Raw genomic sequence first — 20,167 nt, forward strand, 5'->3', positions numbered from 1 at the left:
TATTTTACTTCTGTTTAATTATAACTTTTTTTTGAGAATTTACTTTTTTGTTTTGATACTTTTTTATGTTGATGTGATATTGAGGAATTTAATAGTTGTGATCTGTGGTTAAAATAAAAGCAATTTATTGGTGATTTTACAATTTCTCATCCTGGAAAATTGGCGAAATTTCTTTTCTGATATTTCTATAAAGGGCCTGTTCACACATTATCTATTTACCAGTAAATTTCTGAAAAGGTCTATGTGTGGAAGGAGCTAATGACTATAATTTGATAAAAATGGGTATACTTGAGCATTTTTGTCCTTTTTGTGGAGTAATCTTGTAAAATCATGTCCTGTTTTTGGTTTGTTTTGATGTCTTCGATCCATGATGGTGCATTTATATTTCATTGCAATGGCACCAGACTTCATGTGAAAGCAGACAGAGGCTCATCTTTTCAGCATCTCTCCGACCACAGTGATGTGCACCAAGATTTAGAAGGTGGAGCTCAGACTTATTCAAATGAACCACAAGTGAACACACGCGTAAAAAAAACAGTAGTGGGTTTGTCACTGTTCTTTAAATAGTTCAAAGTACAAATTTCCTCTTGAAACATCTCAACAAATAAAGTCAGAATTACTATCCCACCAGAATTATTAGTCCGCCTCTATATTTTCCACCAATTTCTATTTAACAGAAAGAAAAAAAATTTTAACACATTTCTTGAATTAATAGTTTTAATAATTTATTTGATCTTTGCCATGATGACAGTACATTTATTAGATTTAGTATTCAGCTTAAAGTGCAATTTAAAGGCTTAACTAGGTTCATTAGGCAAGTTAGGGGCAATTAGGCAAATCATTGTATAACAATGGTTTGTTCTGCAGACCACCATGAAAAAATATTGCTTAAGGGGGCTAATTATTATTATTATTGACCTTAAAATGGCTTTTAAACTTTAAAAACGGCTTTTATTCCAGCCAAAATAAAACAAATTAGACTTTCTCATGAAGAAAAATTGTTATAGGAAATACTGTGAAATTTTCCTTGCTCTGTTAAACAATTGTAGATTTGGATGAAAATCAGTGTAGTGCAAGTTGAGTCATAAGGATTGCTCCATTTTCACAGAAGATTGTTAAATGTATTTATTTATTTATTGTTGTTGAATTAAAAAACGTATTTCGTCACAGAGTATTGTGTAAACATTTACACACTACATGGTTCTGATTGGTTGATGAACATTCTAAGACATGGGATTGTTTTCAAACACACACAGCCAAAGCAGTTCCAGGCTGAAAACTTGATTTGTGTGATGGCCACATCATAACCTCAGGTGTGCATTATTTATGATCAAGTGTACATTATTCAATGGCCCATCGCCAATTATTAAATATGTACATCTATAAAAAAAATTATCATTAAATTTTGTGAAAATTATATATATAATATATATATATATATATATATATATATATATATATATATATATATATATATATATATATATATATATATACATACATACATACATACATACATACATACATACATACATACATACATACATACACTTGAAGTCAGAATTATTAGCCCCCTTGAATTATTAGACAGCTTGTTCATTTTTTGCTCAATTTCTGTTTAACAGAGAAGATTTTTTTAACACATTTCTAAACAAAATAGTTTTAATAACTAATTTCTAATAACTGATTTATTTTATCGTTGCCATGAGGACAGTAAATGATTTGACTAGATATTTTTCAAGACACTTCTATACAGATTAAAGTTACATTTAAAGGCTTAACTAGGTTGATTAGGTTAACTAGGATAATAGGGTAATTAGGCCAGTTATTGTATAACGATGATTTGTTTTGTAGCTTATCGAGAAAAAAATATAGCTTAAAGGGGCAAATTTTGTACCTAAAATGGTGTTTAAAAATTGTAAAACTCTTTTATTCTAGCCGAAAAAAACAAACAAGACTTACTCGAGAAGAAAAAATATTATCATACATGCTGTGAAAATTTTCTTGCTCTGTAAAACATCATTTGTAAAATATTTGAAAAAAAAGAAAAAAAATTCAAAGGGGGCTAATAATTCTGTCTTCAACTATTTACAGTGCTCGAAATTAACCCTTTTGCTTGGTAGCATCGGTGCTCCTAACTTTAAAAATGTAGGCGCATCAGCCAAAATTTTGTCGCACCCACCAATTATGAGCACCGTTACTACAAGTGTAAAACAAACAAATTTATTGCATTTGAAATCAGCACTAATCAAACTAACAAGCAAAAATATATATATATGCAAGCTTGAGGAATATATGTCTCAAAAAAATCCTGTTATCAAAAGAAAATATCTCACAAGTGCTATATGTTACTGCACTGATGCTTTTGACATATACTTTACCTTATTATATGCATAACGTTAAGTCATGTTTATAGCAATACCGGTCTTCATGAGTAGCGATATTAGTTTACTCAGTGTAAGCCCGTTTGCGATGGTGTACGGGGTGTTACATTTTACATATAGCTGCCCCTTGCATAGCGGACAGTATCTGGCAATTATATGAAGGATTAAACAGAAGCTCTCGTGCTAGACGTGGTAAACAGTTACCTGAAAATTCCATCCCACAGACTTTTCATAGCGGACTTGAAGCCAACGGAAGTCTTTTATCCACTTTTCGAAAAGTGTAGGAGGTAGATTAACATTCAGCACATAGTCACTAGTAAGATGTATCATTATTTATAACTTTAGATGCCATGGTTTCTAAAACTAAACCTGTCTGTGTTATCTTCATTCTCATCTTCAACGCTTTACAATTTTTCGCGGTAGCAGCTCTCTCTGTCATCCCAAGCCAGAAGGCATTGGTTGAGTGATTTACAGCTGATAATAACCAATCATTCGCGTTCAGTGCTAGAGCAGTGGTGGGCCAATAAGAAGAGCATGAAGGCGGGGCATGCATTACGGACTTGGCTTTGTTTACTGCAGCAAGTTGACATGACAACTGTTTTAAACCATTCCTGAGCACTGCGGTTCACGTTTCATGTGCAGACAAACAGCTTAAAGATGCATTCTGCGTGAATGTCTCCCGAATCCGCGCATGTGGTAAACATTTTGCAGTAAAACTGGTCGCTCACAACAATTTTAAGCACTCGCACAAATGCTCCCAAATATATTTTGAGGTCGCATAAATAAAATTTCGGGCGCATATTCGACCAAAATGGTCACAATTACGAGCCCTGATATATATATATATATATATATATATATATATATATATATATATATATATATATATATATATATATATATATATATATATATATATATATATATTTATTTATTTATTTATTTATTTTTTTGAGAAATAATGTGAATGAAAAGATTAACATTACTACAGCTAAAATAAATGCAAATTAAAGCTATATTTGAATAATTGTAATAATAAAAATAATAATAATAATAATTGTATAACAGGAGTTTGTTCTTCAGACAACCAAGTAAAAATAAAATAAAAAGTCTTAAGGGGTCTTATTATTATATTATTATTATTACTAATATTATTATTTATATTTAAATGGTTTTTAAAAAATTAAATATGCTTTTATTCTAGCCAAAATAAAACAAAATCACACTTTCTCCAGAATTTTTTTTTTATCAGACATACTGTGAAAATTTCCTTGCTCTTTTAATAAATGTATGGAAACTGTTTAACAAGGAAAAAGAAGGGCTAATAACTGTGTCTTCAACTGTATCTGTGTATCTAGAGGTCAAATATGAAAATATTGTTCATGTTTTGTGTTAACTGAACGATAACGTAATTTTCAATGTTTTAAAAGTCAAAATAATATTAACTGATCTGGAATATAGTTAACCGTTTTCTTTAAAAATACCACCCCGGCTCTTTGACTGATAATGACTTTAGCTTTGCAGTGGGGGAAAAAAACGATGCTGGAAGCAAAAAGTCCAACATAAACTATAATGTTTATTTTCACTTCCAAAATAGCACACGAGCAAACAACCACAAACCGTTTGCGCAAACTAACGAAATATTCGTTGTGAACTGCTTGTGTGTTTGTGAGGGTTAATTTTCCATAACCGTGTTTCTGAGTGATGTAACAGAGGGGAGCCCTGGCCAAGAGCAGCTCCAGACTGTGAGCAAATAAGCTCAACAAGGCTTAGCTTGTTGGATGGAGAGTGCCAGTGTTGGAATGGATTAGCGCAAACGGCTCTTGGTGCTGCCAGCACTGCTGATTTCCTTTTGTGCGCAGAAAATCTCACCCGTAACCTGTTAAAAGACAAATCCTCACAGCTGTGGCCATCTTTTATCAAGTTTGCCTGGTGCTTTGCGAGCAGAAATTTGACGTAACTTCCTGTTAAAACAGGATTTTGGGTGGAACATATTAGAAGACAACAGGCTTCAATTACATCACATGCGTGAATCATGACTTGCTAGTTCTTAAGGCCTATTCACACCACACAGACGGATGGCAACAGACACTTTTAACAGTACCTATTTTTGGCAACTGAACTTGGTGTATCGGCAATCATCAGATTGTAAAGAGAAGTGAAGAGCTGTTAGCTGGTGTTTTTTCACGTTGGACTGCCTCTGTTTGTGTGCTGCAAATTGGGTTTGTCTCCGTAGAAGGCGGCATCCTAATTCTAATTTTAGATAGCATCTGATAGGATGAAAATCAGTGTAGTGCAAGATGAATCATCAGATTTGCTCCATTTTTGACAGAAGATTGTAAAATGTTTTTTTTTTTTTATTAAAAAACATGTATACACAATATTTTGTGACAAATATATACACACTACTGGGTTGTTGAATGCTTGATTCTAATTGGCTGATAAACATTCTAAGGCTTGTGATTATTTTCAGATACACACACACAGCCAAAGCAGTTCCAGGCTGAATGCTTGATTTGGGTCGTGGCCACATTATAACCTCAGATGTGCATTATTTATGATCACGTGTACATTATTCAATGGCCCGCAGCCAATAATTAAATATGTACATCTTGAAAAAACATACAAAATATTTCTTGAGCATAAAATTATCATAAAATCTGATATGAATATGAACTGAAATAACGTGAAATAAAAGGACCAATATTGCTACAACTATCAAATAAATGTAAATTAACTACTTATTTGAATAATATTATTATTAATAATAATAATAATAATAATAATGCTATCATTATATGTAATATTAAAACAACAACAAATTATTTAAATAATTATTAAAACAATACAAATGCAGATAAATAGCTAAAATGTTTTTTAAACTGAAAAACTAAAATATAAAATTCTGAATATAAATAAAACCAAAAGAATTATAGGGTTAAAATGATTTCAAAGGATCATATGATTTGTAATCACACTGAAAAATCCACTTTGCCATCACAGTGATAAAATAGTTTTTAACATTAAAGCAATTCCATACAAATGTCAACCATGCCATGAAAAAAAAAAAATATATATATATATTTTTTTTTTTGCGCAAGCATTTCACAGTACTTTAAAAACGCTCAAACTATTATATTTGATTTACCAAAGTCACACAAGTGCCAATTTCATATCTGTCAAATGCATACCGGTGAGACGCCTAATCTATAATTAATTTTTTTCCTTAATAAACGCAAAATGTAAAATAAAATCAATCATTTTTGTCCTCTAGTGAGCTGACTCTTGTGCATTTGATTAGCATTATTTATTTTGGGTTGTGCAGTTTAATTCACAGAATTACTACAAAGAATGTTGTAAATTTGCAAAAAATTTTCGCCATATGCATAATGCATGTTTATTTTCCTCATTAAAAATATAAAAATATTTACAGAATTATATTTTTCTGATCACATAAATCTGTGATTAGTTGTTTTGTACAATAAAAACAGATGTTTTAATATAATGTTAGCATATACTTTTTTCTGTGAATTTATGTTTTGAATTTTTACTACAAATGTTGCATTTGTAACGCTGGAATTGCTCATTAATTAAAATAGAAATAATCATCCTGAATTGTAGTAATAATTCAAAACATTGCATTTTTACTGTATTTCTGATCAAATAAATTCAACTTTATTGAGCATTAAAAACATAAAAAAAATTAGCGACTCCAAACTATTGATTGTTTCACTATACTCGTTTAAAGTGAATCTTTGTATTGCTTAAGATTTAAATTGTTTTTGTTTAGTAGAAGACCAACACTTTCTCACCAGCTTGCATGTACTTCTCCAGCTGTTCTCTTCTCTGATCGACTTCAGCCGGTGTGAGAGTAAAGATCTTCTTTGGTGGAAAAGCAGGCACCACGTTATTTCCATATTCTTTTTTTATCTGAAACAACACAAGGAGAAAAGTTTAGTTCAATTATTAAAGTCAAATTCTGGAAAGTTGGTACTTGTGAGAGGACAAAATGAAAGTGTCCACTGTCTGTCCTTGTCCACTGTTGATCATGCTGACTGTGGCTCTCTAAAGGCACCAGGGCTAATAAATCTGTTTACACTTCACAGCATTTACTAAAATGATGCCTGCTGCTGCCCCATCTGTGTCACTGGGATTTTATTAAATGGGGAATACACACACACACACACACAACTAATAAACAAAACTAATAAAGAATAAATACCACAAACTAATACGAATATTAGGGGGAAAGATATTTAAATGCAAATTAGAAATGTTGCAGCTAGCTGGAATACTGGAAGAGGGAAGAATTTCAATGAATAACTGAAATTTAAATAAATAAAAGCTATTTAATTAATTTGAAGAAAAATAATAAAATGCACACAATTTAATTAACTTATTTATAAAAAATAAAAACCGAACAACAAATAAAACAAAACACACAAAACAAAAAAAACAAAACAGGCCGTCACGGTGGCCCAATGGGTAACACGATTGCCTCACAGCAAGAAGGTCGCTGGTTTGAGCCTTGGCTGGGTCAGGTAGCATTTCTTTGTGGAGTTTGCATATTCTCCCTGCGTTCGTGTGGGTTTCCTCTGGATGCTTCAGTTTTCCCCACAGTAAAGCGTAGCCGTAGAACATATGCTGGATAAGTTGGCGATCATTCTGCTGTGGCGATCCCTGATTAATAAAGGGACTGAGCCAAAAATAAAATGAATGAATAAAAAAAACAAAACAAAACAAAACAAAACATGAAACTAAACACAAAACAAAACAAAAAACAACACAAAACAACAAAACAAAACATCTAACAACACAAATCAACAAAAACACAAAACAAAACTAAAAAACAACAAAAACACAAAACAAAGAATACAAAACAAAACAAAACACACAAAACAAAACACAAAACACACACAGACAAAAATACATACATACATACATACATACATGCATAATGGCGCATTTAACTGTGGAACTGGGGTTTATACTTAAAGCTAAATAGGATCATTGTTAAGACAATATTTTCTTTTTTTTTTCTTTAAAAGTATTTTTTTTTATTTAGGGATAAATATTTTGAATGCATTATTAAATTTGTTTTTACAAAATATGCAATGGAACAATATATCCATGTCCGTAATACTAAATTACAATTTACTTTTTAAATTATTTATTTATTTATAAATAAAAAAATTAGTAAATTATTGTAACATTCCGGGGCCCATTTTAAGGGATAACTTAAGCTTCCAGCATGTCAGCCTATATGGATTGCATCATATGAGCACGTATGATCTGACGAGGCCCTCAACGCCCTGTTACCTAGCAACAGCAGCAATGAAACAACACAACACACACTTGATGGTGAGATCACTCAACTTCTCCAACCTCATTCATGACCAAACTCACAGTCTGGCAAACTAGAGGTGTTTCAAAAGGTAATCGCCAGAATATTTCACGAAAAAACGACGATTCACTTCCATAGGACAACCACTCCAAAATAGTCCATCACTGCTGAATATGCTCACTGCTTCAGATGAGAAGCGTGTTTCACAGGCGTATTCGCTGAATTTAATCCAGTCCAAATCAAACATGTCTGTGTTTCTCACACAACCTCAGTAAATATTTTGAAGCAAATTATAGGCGTTTTTTTTGGGCTGACTGCAGAGTGACTAAAACGAATCATGTACAAATCTATCCAAGATATAAGAGATGTACAGTGCTTATAAGCAAGATATAATCAACAGATTGCTGTGTGTTAAAAGATTTTTCAGTGCACAATGGAAGGGCAAAGAACCGCCCCAACATGGTTAATGCACAGCCAGCCATTTATTATACAGCTTATTTCATGGTCATTTGCGAGGTTAAAGACAAGTTCATACTAGTTTTGCTTGATTTTCATAAAAATGGAGAAAAATTGACAAATATATTAGAAAATTTAACTGCTTGAACATTTAAAAAAGAATAGCAAAATTAAATTACTGAGAAAGATCACCTTTAAAGTGGTCTAAATGTAATTATACTTTTGCAACAAACTAGTTTTGCGGATCAGGTTGATAAATGTTACTTTATTGGCTTGTGTTTTTTAAATCAGTATAAGTTATTGAGTTTAATTAAAGAAATACAAAATTATATTATTTAATAAAATTGAGAATTATAACAAATACCTTATATTTTTGGCCAAGTGCATCCTGAACTTTCGGTTTGGGCCCAGAATCTTTATTTCAGTGCATCCCTACAACATTCGACAAAAGTTTCATTTTAAATCATCTAGTTCCCGTTCTGATTTAGTCACTATCAGAGAGGGTAAATGACATGGGCATTACTAATAGCTCATAGTAACCCTGTGTTAGCTACCTCTTCGAAAATATTTTGTGCATGTTTGCAAGTTGGTTAATCCCTATCAGCATCTGTGACTTAGAGCTGCACGATTAATCAGAAAAAGTTTGCGATCTCGATTCAACCCCTAGATGATCTTAATCCAGCATTACTACGATTCTGCTAATCATAATTTCAAGTTCAGCAGAGAAGCAAAGGCAGCCCTACAAATCGCTTTATATACATAGCTTAGCAACGTGGACACCTCCAAATGGTGCTGAAAGAGTCACATACTGTATTTATAAGGTACAATTCACCCACAAATGTCATTTTTGTCATCATGCAATGATGTATTCGAGGCCGCGAAACCCCATATGAAGTTTTCTGCTGACCATGAGCTGTTACCACAGAGAGGGCGGGCACGCGCCCTACTAATGATAGACGCACGCAGGCCAACTTTAGCAGACAGAACCTGCATAGGCTGTGAATAACAGGTAATAAAGTTGTAAATATCATTCAGTTTGGGAGCCGCGCTGGAAGTATGAACAGCACTTAGCAATGAAAACGAAATCATTAAATGATCATATTGCATTGTAGAGTTATGATTACGACAAGCATTTAATATGTTGTGCATGAAAATAAATGTTTATCAGTGTCAGTATAACTACTCTAGCCTATATAATCTTAAATATAATGTACGAGGAAATCTGATGATGACAAATGTCCACATTTTACCAGTGAATAAAATAGAAGCATATACAAGCATATGTCTCAAACAAAATAATTCAACATCAGAATTATGAATAGTCATATTCTGATGGCATCCCTTTACTGTGCATTAATGACCAGGACAAATTAAAAGTTTAAGTCCTCCATTCAAAGTCTATTTAAAATTTAGTATTTTAACCAGCAGACCTACACATAATATTATCATTGTAGTTTTATCACATGTTTGAGATTAACAATAATAATAGCCAACTCATATTAGTCTTTATTTTACACAGAATCATGACAAAATCCTGATCTTTATTTTAAGCAAAAAATTGTGATTCTCATTTTAGCCAGAATCGTGCAGCTTTTACTATGACTTCTACACTGTAAAAACTGCTGGGTTGCACATAATTCTTTTTTATGTTGTCTCAACACAAATCGATTAAGTTAACTTTTATTCATTTATTTTCTTTTCTGCTTAGTCCCTTTATTTATCTGGGGTCACCACAGCGAAATGAACCACCAACTTAACCAGCATATGTTTTACGCAGCGAATGCCCTTCCGACTGCAACCCATCTCTGGGAAACATCCATACACACTCTTTCATACACTACGGACAATTTAGCCTACCCATTTCACCTGTACCGCATGTCTTTGGACTGTGGGGGGAAACCGAACACCCGGAGGAAACCTACGCAAACGCAGGGAGAACATGCAAACCCCACACAGAAATGCCAACTGACCGATCCGAGGCTCAAACCAGCGACCTTCTTGCTGTGAAGCGACAGCACTACGTAGTGTGCCAATAATAGTAATTAATTCCTGCCAGACTAAAATTGTGCATTAGATAAATGAATAGTGTAGATCAGGGCTGCACAATACTAATAGAATTACACACTGCAATATTTGTTTTATTTTGAGTTATATATTGTGATATAAATACAATAGATGAGTTGAATTGTTTGTAAAGAATCTATAATTTTAGACTGATTGGGAAGATTCTGTCGGAGAATGCATAAAATATAAAAACTATCTACAAGTACAGAAAAATTCAGTAAATAAGTGAATTAAATAAACAGCATTTTATTGTTTTATGAACAGTCGAAATGTATTCAGGTATACAGTAATTGTATAATCAAATGAAAACATAATACTGCATCGTCTTCAATTTTAAAACATTTACATAAAATGTATAGTTAATAATTTTTTTAAGTTACAAACGGCACATTTTATTATGCCCGAATGCTCCTAAAACCCTCACACAGTCACAGGCCTCAAAACACACTTGGGAAATGATCAATTATATGTGACTATTGCGATATCGATGCTGAAAGATAAATGCACCTTGCCTAACAAAAAACTGAATCCAAAACATTTGGGTCCTCTGAAGTGCCTTAAAATGTGCAGCTTTGTTCAGATGTCAATTTAATCACGAAGACAGGGCTGGACATTTCAAGTAGCCCCTCCTCTATTTAATAGCAATTCATTTATAACACAGCTCTGACAGGCAGAGTGGATGAGCTAAAGAACATCGGACTCATGATTACCACAGTCAATAATAGCAGTGCAGAGTCTGAAACCAACCTCCATTCACACCAATGGAAGTCCTATTTACACTGTCTGAATCATTTATCCCTTGTATGATGAATCCTGGTTTACATGTGAATAAGTGACTCATTTGTTTAATGAGGAAGGACACTAGAGATAGTTGAGTATTTGACTCGTCAATAGATTTGAACAGTGATGTTCACCAAATATTGATTTTTGGTTATTTTAGGCCAAAAACAAAACTAAAATAAACTCTAAATGACAACATTATTATTTTACATTAGAAAGAAATGTTATCAGATGTTCACAGTATAAAACAAAACTGCTATGGTACTCAAACAGATAAATTGTGAAACCAAAGAAAAACAGTCAAGTGGTCATTCATTTTTCCAGAGCTGTATATTAACCAAAAAATGAACCTCTTAAGCTCCACATTAAAAATGCATCTATTTCACTTTAGCTACTTTAAATTCATGCTTAATAATGAATATGAGCACTAATTCTCAGAGGATTTTTAAATCTAACCGCAAGGACCCTTTAATTATTCATATTTGATCCTAATTGTAAGAATATATTGAAATGAAACCAATATATTTTAATACCAAACATAATGTCTAGTGTAGTTTTACTCCGTCTCACTTTTTATCAAACAGCATCCACGGCACTGACTGGCTTATTTTAAAGCCAGTAATTCAGAAACAGCTGTTTAAATATTGTGTTTTCTCAGAAAACATTTTCCTATTCCAACCTAATTCTTGACACATGTGAACATCAAGGTAATGCTAATTTCAGAAACGAAGGTCAAGCATGCTGCTCGATGAAAGTGTGTGCTCACCTGTTCATGAAGGCCCAAGAGTTGGCTGTATCGTACTCGACAATGCAAGACGCCATTCACATGAATATTGTAAGCCTGGAGAAATAAAGAACAGTTAGACAGTGAGTATTATAGAAATAAACCACTAACAGACATTTACGAAAATAATATCAGGATTTATTAAAAGCTGAACAGAAAATATGTAATAAAAGTGCAACAGAAGCATAAGTAAGGTTTATAATAAAACACTTTTTTTATACGTCTCTCAACCTGCTGAATGTTGAGTCTCAAAATACAGTAAATTACAGAAAGATTGTGAAATATCACTACATGTAACTGTTAATAACTGTTATTAGGGCTTGGTTAAATCTCAAATGCGAAGCAAAAGCTGTCATGTACATCTTGTCAGGTAAGCATGGTTGTGTGATCAGTATCTCCTCTAAAGGACAGAGGGCACTCTCGCAAAAAACTTCAAACACCCACAATGAAGAAACCCAGAGCATTGCATTATAATAAACAGAAGATTTATCTGGGCTCGTTGATTCAACATGACTAATAAATTACAAGACTATGAAATCACCTCACAGAAGTATTTATTTCAACCAATCGACTGAAGCTTTTAAGTAAGTTTGGAGTAAAAAATAATAATTCAATGTGGTATTTTCACATACGGCATTTAAACAGATCATTGAGAGACTATGCAAACAGCTGTCATCACAAAATGATTATCTTGATTTAATTATTGTCCAATTACAATGATTGTGCATAGCTTCAGCAAAGGACCTTGAGCTGGGAATCAAACTCGGGTCACTGCGAGCACCACAGTGCTGTATGTCGGCGCATTTAATCGCTAGGCTTTTGGCAAAAACAAAATATCTTTTTAGTGTGTTTAGCAAAAGAAGAAAACTAAATGACGGAGTGTAAATGATGAGGCCATTTTCATTTTTAGTTAACTGTACCTTTTAATAATTTTTCTAATTAATGTGTTTAAAATGGTACTTATTCCAGGAATTTGAAGTCAGTGTGAACCGAAAGTCGCTGAGATTTTATTTCAGTATGATGATATACTTCCAACGGAAACAAAATATTGAGTAGAGGGCGGGGTTTCTTTTTGCTCACCATTTCCTTATGGCAAACTAATGATAAGAGGAGTGTGGTTAAGAATATTGTGGCTGAAGTCATTAAACTAATTTCATCAGAAGTACAGCCGCTCAAAGTGCCAAAGCAAATGGTCAGATTTTTACTGAAGATTACCAAACCAAAAAAATAAATAAAAAATACAATTCAGTGGATTAACTTGCAAAGATTAATTGTTCACTTAAGAATATCAATGAACAGTAGCAATAAGAACACAGCAAATTTTGATTAATAAGGTATATTAATGGACGTATAAATTAAAGTATAAGTTAGTGACACATTTTTTTTTACTAATATTATCACCCTTTTTCGCTTTTTTGTATCCACCAATCATAAACAAACAACCACAAGCGATTAAGTAGTGGATATCCCCTCTTCTTTACCTGTTTCATACTGCTCGTTCTGTGTATGCAGTCAACGCACAGGCTTATGTCTCATGTGCTCTGCAGTGCAGACACACAGAGACCCGCACCTTTTTGTGTCCGGCCGGGGTTTCTAAATCTACTAAAATGTCCGAGATTTGCTTATGTTTTCTGAGCTTTTTTTAAGCTAATTTTATGCGCAGAGCCGCGAGAGAGACATTAAATAATTAATTCTTTAATATAAACAACTCAGAAAAACATTACTAACTACTTGGAGAGGACGAAATCACATCTAAACTGGCTGCAGAATATTTGTACACCATTAGAAACAGCTAATAAAAACAATCTACTTTTATTCTTGAAATTATTACATTTTTTGAGATATTGTCTGTTTTTATTCCCTTTTTTCTGTCATAAATTTCTCATTTGCTGTAGACTTTATAAATTTGATGATGTTAATATATTGCAAATTTTATTCACCTAAAATGCTCTGGCAATATTATACAAAATAGATAGCTAATAAAGCAATCTGAACTTGTCAGAGATGGCGAGAAGCAGATTTGACCTGTCAGTGGGTGCACATGCCTCCTGATTAGCATAAAACAGTGCATTTTTATTTATTTATTTATTTCAAGTCTTTTTTTTACTTTAACCCATTGAAAAGAAAAAGGTTAAACAGATAATAAAAAAATAGTGTTAAAAATTGAATTATGTTTTGTTTGTCACATCTATTTATGCGCTGTGAGTAAAAGGTGGGTTTCAATCAGGCTACCACCACAAGTATATTTCAAACCTGTGAGAAGCACCGCAACGTCATCACATATATCACATTAAAACTATTTAAAACCCTATACATGCTTAGAACCCAGTATTTAAAATTCAGCAGTCGGCACAAAGGACATTTGATACACATTTTTCTTTACTTGAGGTTGCCTAAAACGTCTTTTTGATGGCAAGAGCTGAAATGTTATATTTAAAAGATGGGAACAACCTTCAATAGACATGTGCTTTCTGTTTAATTCACATTGAATACATTTAATTTGGTCGTCTTCGTGCTTTAACTACAATTGCACTGGCTAACCATCATGTGCATCATTTATAATAAATATATGCAAACAAAAATTATAATAACATTACTTCAATTATTACATGGGAAACACATTGTTACAGAAATCAAAGCCTGCGTGTGTTTACATATACAGTGACCATGAGAAAATGTTCATATCAAAACATGGTGGTTTGTTGCTTATATTTTAACAATACCACAAAAAAAAGAGCTATTATCTCTTTTCTACAGAGTTTGAAAAACAACACCATCCAGTTTGATCATTTTCTTCATCTAATCATAAGCTTTTCAGCAGTTTCTGACAATCCGTTCACACCAACAGACACTCTACAATGAGACAGGCACAATAGTCATGTTAAATATGTAAGAACTTCTCACCACATTTAGTGTCAAAGGATGTGAGAAGCTTTTTTTCTTATCTGAAACGGTGACGTTTTTGGAGCTAAGAGACATTTGCACACTATTGTCTGACTTCCTGATTTGTTGGTGTTTTGACTACTCATCAGTTTGCAGCGTTTTTATCCATCTCAATGTGATGAAACAAATACTGATCCATTGTTCCTAAATGCAGCACGAAATAACATTCCAGTAAGGCAGACAGAGTGAAAGTACAGTAATATAGACAAATAATAAAGAAACTAGACTCTTATGTAAATTATAAAAAAACATGCAATGCATCATCTAGACCAGTGGTTCTCGAAGTATTTTCACCAAGTACCACCTCAGAAAAAAAATTGTCTCTCCAAGTACCACCATAATCAACAATGTTGAAATAAAGTAGCATATGCACAGTTCAAAAACGAGGCAGAGTCATATTCATTTAACGAAATTATATACAAGCTATGAAGCCAATCAGTCGGTTCTTGTCACGTGACTTGAAGATGTTTTCAACTCGGGATGCCTGGAATACGCAAGCATGTCGTTCAGCAGTTCTTACTCATTTTTCTAGCCTGTGGGCAGAGATGTATAAAGTACTAGAGACCAAGACTTAAGTAGAAGTAGAAGTGCTCTTTAAGCACCATACTTAAGTGGAAGTACTAAAGTATTCAACATTTTTGTACTTAAGTATTGCAAGTAGTTTATTTCAAAATTTTATACTCAAGTACTGAAAGTAAAAATACAAGTATTGTGTAATGTAGTTATTAAAGAAAGCAGTCAAAAGACATCATATTGTTCTGTTTATTTTAAATATCTTTTTTGGGGCAAGAGATTAAGCAGAACAAAAAGAAACATGGCTTACAATACTGTTTTTCTCTCGCGCTTGAACCACAGATCTGACCGATTATAACAGCTTTAACACGCACCTTTCAAAGTTGTGTCACAAAAACACTCCTTAATCCACTCAAGACACTATTGAAATCCATTTTCGGATCGCAAATTACCGGTTGTAAACGCTGTAAATGGAAGTTCTAAACATTCTACCAGAAGACGCTGGTCGCTATGGCGCCCTCCATCCAGCAGCCAAGAAAAAGGTCTATAATTGTACCTGGTAGGGGTGTGAATCTACACTGGTCTCACGGTTTGGTTTAGTTTGGTTAAGATTATCATGCCATCGATTCAGTTCAATTCGATATCTAAGCAATAAGCATTGACAACGATTTCCATACATAGATTTTTTCTTCACAAGAATCACAACGCAAGAAGTTGTTTTAATTAAAATCTGTAAATATATTAATATTTATATATTATCCCTTTAACTGCCTGCTCGATCAAACGGTTGACAATGTTTTGACTGACCATATCTTATTGATTTCCCAGGGATGGGTTGCGGCTAGAAGGGCATCCGCTGTGTAAAAACTTGCTGGATAAGTTGGTGGTTCATTCTGTTGTGGCGACCCCGGATTAATAAAGGGACTAAGCCGACAAGAAAATGAATGAATTAATTAATTAATATCTTATTGAGAGGATTACCTAACTTAACTAAACCTGACTGAGCCGTCTCTACCACTTGGTTGAAGTATGTTATGCCAAAAAAATCAACTAGTTGTCACTAACTCAATCAAAAGCACTCGTCACAACATTGCTTCTACATTGAAATCAAAAACAAAGAAATCAGTCCTGACAATATGTGAACTGTTTTTGCTTATGTTCCTTTTTTCAGAGTGTATGTAAACTTCTGGTTTCAACTGTATGTTAAATCATAAATTGATTAAATCGGCTCATCAGTGGAGTTGCTTTTCAGCGTTTCGTCTTTCAGCAGTGACATTTACATTATACTGAACTGAACTAAACTGAACCTAAAATAAAATCTTGAAAATAATGTTTCAAAAATCTTGAAAATAAGAGAAGTCTCCAAGCTGATATTTTCCATGCATGAAACTGGACAATGATTTCTGCATTTTTTTTTAATTTTAGGACAGTGTGAATGGCTGAAAAAAGCAGCCTTGGCATTCTGCAAAGCATCTCTATTTTCAGTTTTATAATACCAGTCATAGATGTTGTTGGCAAACTTTTAACAGTTCAATAAATCATCTTCTCACGTGTGTTTCTGCTGTTTTCCTGTAGAGGTGCTGTGAGAAATGAGATATCAGAGTCTTCTGGATATAAAGAGAAGAAGAGAAGCCTTACTCTACCACCGCTTCCACCCTGAGGTGTGCCAAACCAACAAAAACAGACTGCTTTAACTTTAGAAACACAGCCGAGCCCGATGCGCTCTGGAGAAAGTGCCAGAAGACGACCTTAAAGAGACACTTAAATACATATACAACATTTGCAAAAAGTCTCTGTCTATTTCACTGTTTTATGGTGCAACATTTGTTGAGTTTCTTTAACAAATCACCTGCCGATTATGTGGTGCACCTTAAAAGAGTCGCTATATATTGAATTTTAAAAAAGACAACTTGGCTTATCTTTATGATATGAACTATTATTGTTGTTCTTGTTATGATGTATTGTTATCGTTCTTTTAAGTAGAGAAAAAAGCAAACGTGTGTCTTGAACTATTGCGTTATTTAACATGTGGCGCATCAGAAGAGGCCGATATTCTGTGTGTTAATGTATATTAGCCTGATTATGACAGACCTGTGGAATAAATCTTTATGAAAGGGGCTGTTTGTCAGTGAGTGGAGTGTTTGCTGTAGTATAAACTAATCGAAATAATGTGATTTTCATTTTAGTCTGGCTATATTATGATGGTAGAACAGTGCTTTAAAATAATAATAATAATAATAATAATAATTCCTTACATTTATATAGCGCTTTTCTGGGCACTTAAAGCGCTTCACACATAGGGGGGAATCTCCTCATCCACCATCAGTGTGCAGCATCCACCTGGATGACGTGACAGCAGCCATTTTGCACCAAACCGCACACCACAGAGTCAGAAGACAGTGTAATGAAGCCAATAATGATATGGGGAGGGTTAGGAGGCCATGATGGACAGAGGCCAGTGGGTAAATTTGGCCAGGTTAAACCCCTACTCTTTTTTGAAAGACATCCTGGGATTTTTAGGGTATTTGCTGTAGCATGCTAATAGGACTTTTAATTTGCCAGTAACCTGGGTTAAGCGCTTCCTGTGAACTGTATGAAAAATCAGCACGTTTAAGGTCTGTTTTCTTTAAAAATCAGCGATCTCCACTGGCTGAGTGATATCCGATATGAAGTGGGTCTCAGATTGTACAAGAAGCACTGCATTAAATTACATTTTTCCCCACCAAGTCTTTAAAATATGAGCATATATTTTACCCCAGTATATTCAATGGAGCTTCTGCGCTAGCCTGCAGATTCTGACAGGCGATTGTGAGTAAAAGGCCTTTTGTCTCGTTTTACGCTTGAACAACTAAATGAATGCCAAAGTTTATTTAACTGAATGTATTTTAATTACATTACAACATCGATGCTGTAAAAGGAACCGTATAAAATGAAAAAAAAAAAAACTCACAGTAACAGGTCACCGGAGGTTTATAAGTATGGGAACAACACTAGTTCGGCATATACCCAATTATATTCATCTGTCTCCATATACTACTGCATCTCAGAATATTACACAGCACCAAAAATGTAAAATTATTTATTGAATATATTTAATATGTTTTTGTCCAACTCGCCGTGACGCAGATTCCCGAGTCTGTGTGCTCCAATGAGGTGAGCCCTCTTCAGCGCTCACCATGACAACGAGACTCACAGCAGTGACGTGCCTTGTAAAAATTTGCATCTGCATTTCTATAATAATATATTCCTATAGACCTTTTTCATGGCTGCTGCATGGAGGGTGCCATAGCGACCAGCGTCTTCCGGTAGAATGCTAAAAACTTCCGTTTACAGCGTGTACAACTGGTAATTTGCGCTCCGAAAATGGGTTTCAATAACGTTTTTAATGGATAACGGAGTGTTTTTGTGACACACAACTTAGAAATGTGTCTGTTAAAGCCATTATAATCTGTCACATGTGGTTCAAGCGTGTCAGAAAAATGAGAAAAACGTTCTCCTAGTTCACGTGTCTGCCGTCAGAAATAGTGTGTGTGTGTGTTCCCGGCCTGTCAGCTGTTAGCTCAGCGGCTCTTCAACACACACACACACAAACACAAACACACACACAGAGAGAGAGAGAGAGAGAGAGAGAGAGAGAGAGAGAGAGAGAGAGAGAGAGAGAGAGAGAGAGAGAGAGAGAGAGAGAGAGAAAACCTGGCATGAAACTAAACAGGTATGAAAGTCGTGCAATTTACAAAAATGACCAATAAAAGTCTGTTATTGATCCTCTGCTGGCTGATTTGCTGTTCATTCTAATCACGTTTTAATCGAGTCGTTTGTGTTTTATTTTGTGTGTTGTTTTTACCACGGTTTGTGTTTTTCTGTCATTTTGAAATGACACTAGCCTATATTTTCACTTTGTCACAGTTATTAAATCAGTGTGTCAGTGGCACAGTACAGGCTATGTGTGTGTGTCAAACATTTTGGTGAATTACATTTGTTTGGGCTGGTTATATATTTGATATAAAGAGAAAATGTTGACTTTAGCGATGACAAGGCTTCATTTAAACTGCAGAAGATGACGTCTGACAACGAGGGGAAAATGCCTCACAGCAGCTGTTTTCCATCCTATTAGATCGCATTTCTTTAAATGATCAGTCCAGGAGGTGGTGCTGATGGACAACAGTATTAGTTCAAAGAGGATAAAAGCAGGTAAAATAGATTAAAACTATCGTTTCAAAGCTGTCCAAATGTGACTGTTTACACGCATCAGCTGCCGACCGGAAGTTCTTCGCATTTTCCTTGCGCATACACGCAAAGCATAATGGATAATTTTGCGTTCCAAGAAGAAGGTCTATATAAACACGGGAGGCTGGTAGTGGGACCTCGCTGCAAGGGTTATGGTGGGTGGGAGTAGCGAGGCCCACTCATCGTCTATTTTAAACTATAGTTTCAAACTTTAGTTTACTATAGTTTGAAATAGAAACCATGGTAACTGTTATGATTTAACTTTATGCAAAGAGCTTAGAATGTTGATCACATTGGTGTTATTGTACGCATCAAATGATTAAAATTGTATTATTTTTTTCTTTCCTTAATCAGTGATTCCTTCGCGTACCACTAGAAGTAAGCCTGTGTACAAACATACCACATACCAAAACATAAAGAAAAAATATACCTTTACTTCAGAATGGAAGAACACAATTATGAAGGGTGGCATTTAAAAAACAAACAAACACTGAGCTGAAGAGAATACAGCATATTTTGGGGGCATTTTTGTGGGTCATTTGGCCTTTACAATACGCAATCAAACCATGTTGCATACTGCGAACCCAAAACATTTGACATCGCTTGGTTTGTTACAAAAGGTTGTTCTGTGTCATTTGCCATCTTACTGCACCAAACTGGTTTCAACCAACA

At 34.0% G+C, this 20,167-nt stretch overlaps 1 protein-coding gene across 4 annotated transcripts in view; it reads right to left on the bottom strand.

Moving 5' to 3' along the window:
* snx17 (sorting nexin 17) overlaps positions 1 to 20,167 on the bottom strand; it is a 75,539-nt gene that overhangs the window by 46,949 nt on the left and 8,423 nt on the right. For all 4 annotated transcript variants that reach the window (XM_087297710.1, NM_001045157.3, XM_087297712.1 and 1 more), the window contains 2 exon segments: positions 11,795 to 11,869; positions 6,197 to 6,314 (listed from right to left, as the gene is read on the bottom strand). In XM_087297710.1, coding sequence (XP_087153836.1) covers positions 6,197 to 6,314; positions 11,795 to 11,869 — 193 coding nt within the window.

The sequence above is a fragment of the Danio rerio genome, chromosome 20 (assembly GCF_052040795.2).
Source record: "Danio rerio strain M-AB ecotype USA chromosome 20, GRCz13ab, whole genome shotgun sequence".
Taxonomy (NCBI): domain Eukaryota; kingdom Metazoa; phylum Chordata; class Actinopteri; order Cypriniformes; family Danionidae; genus Danio; species Danio rerio.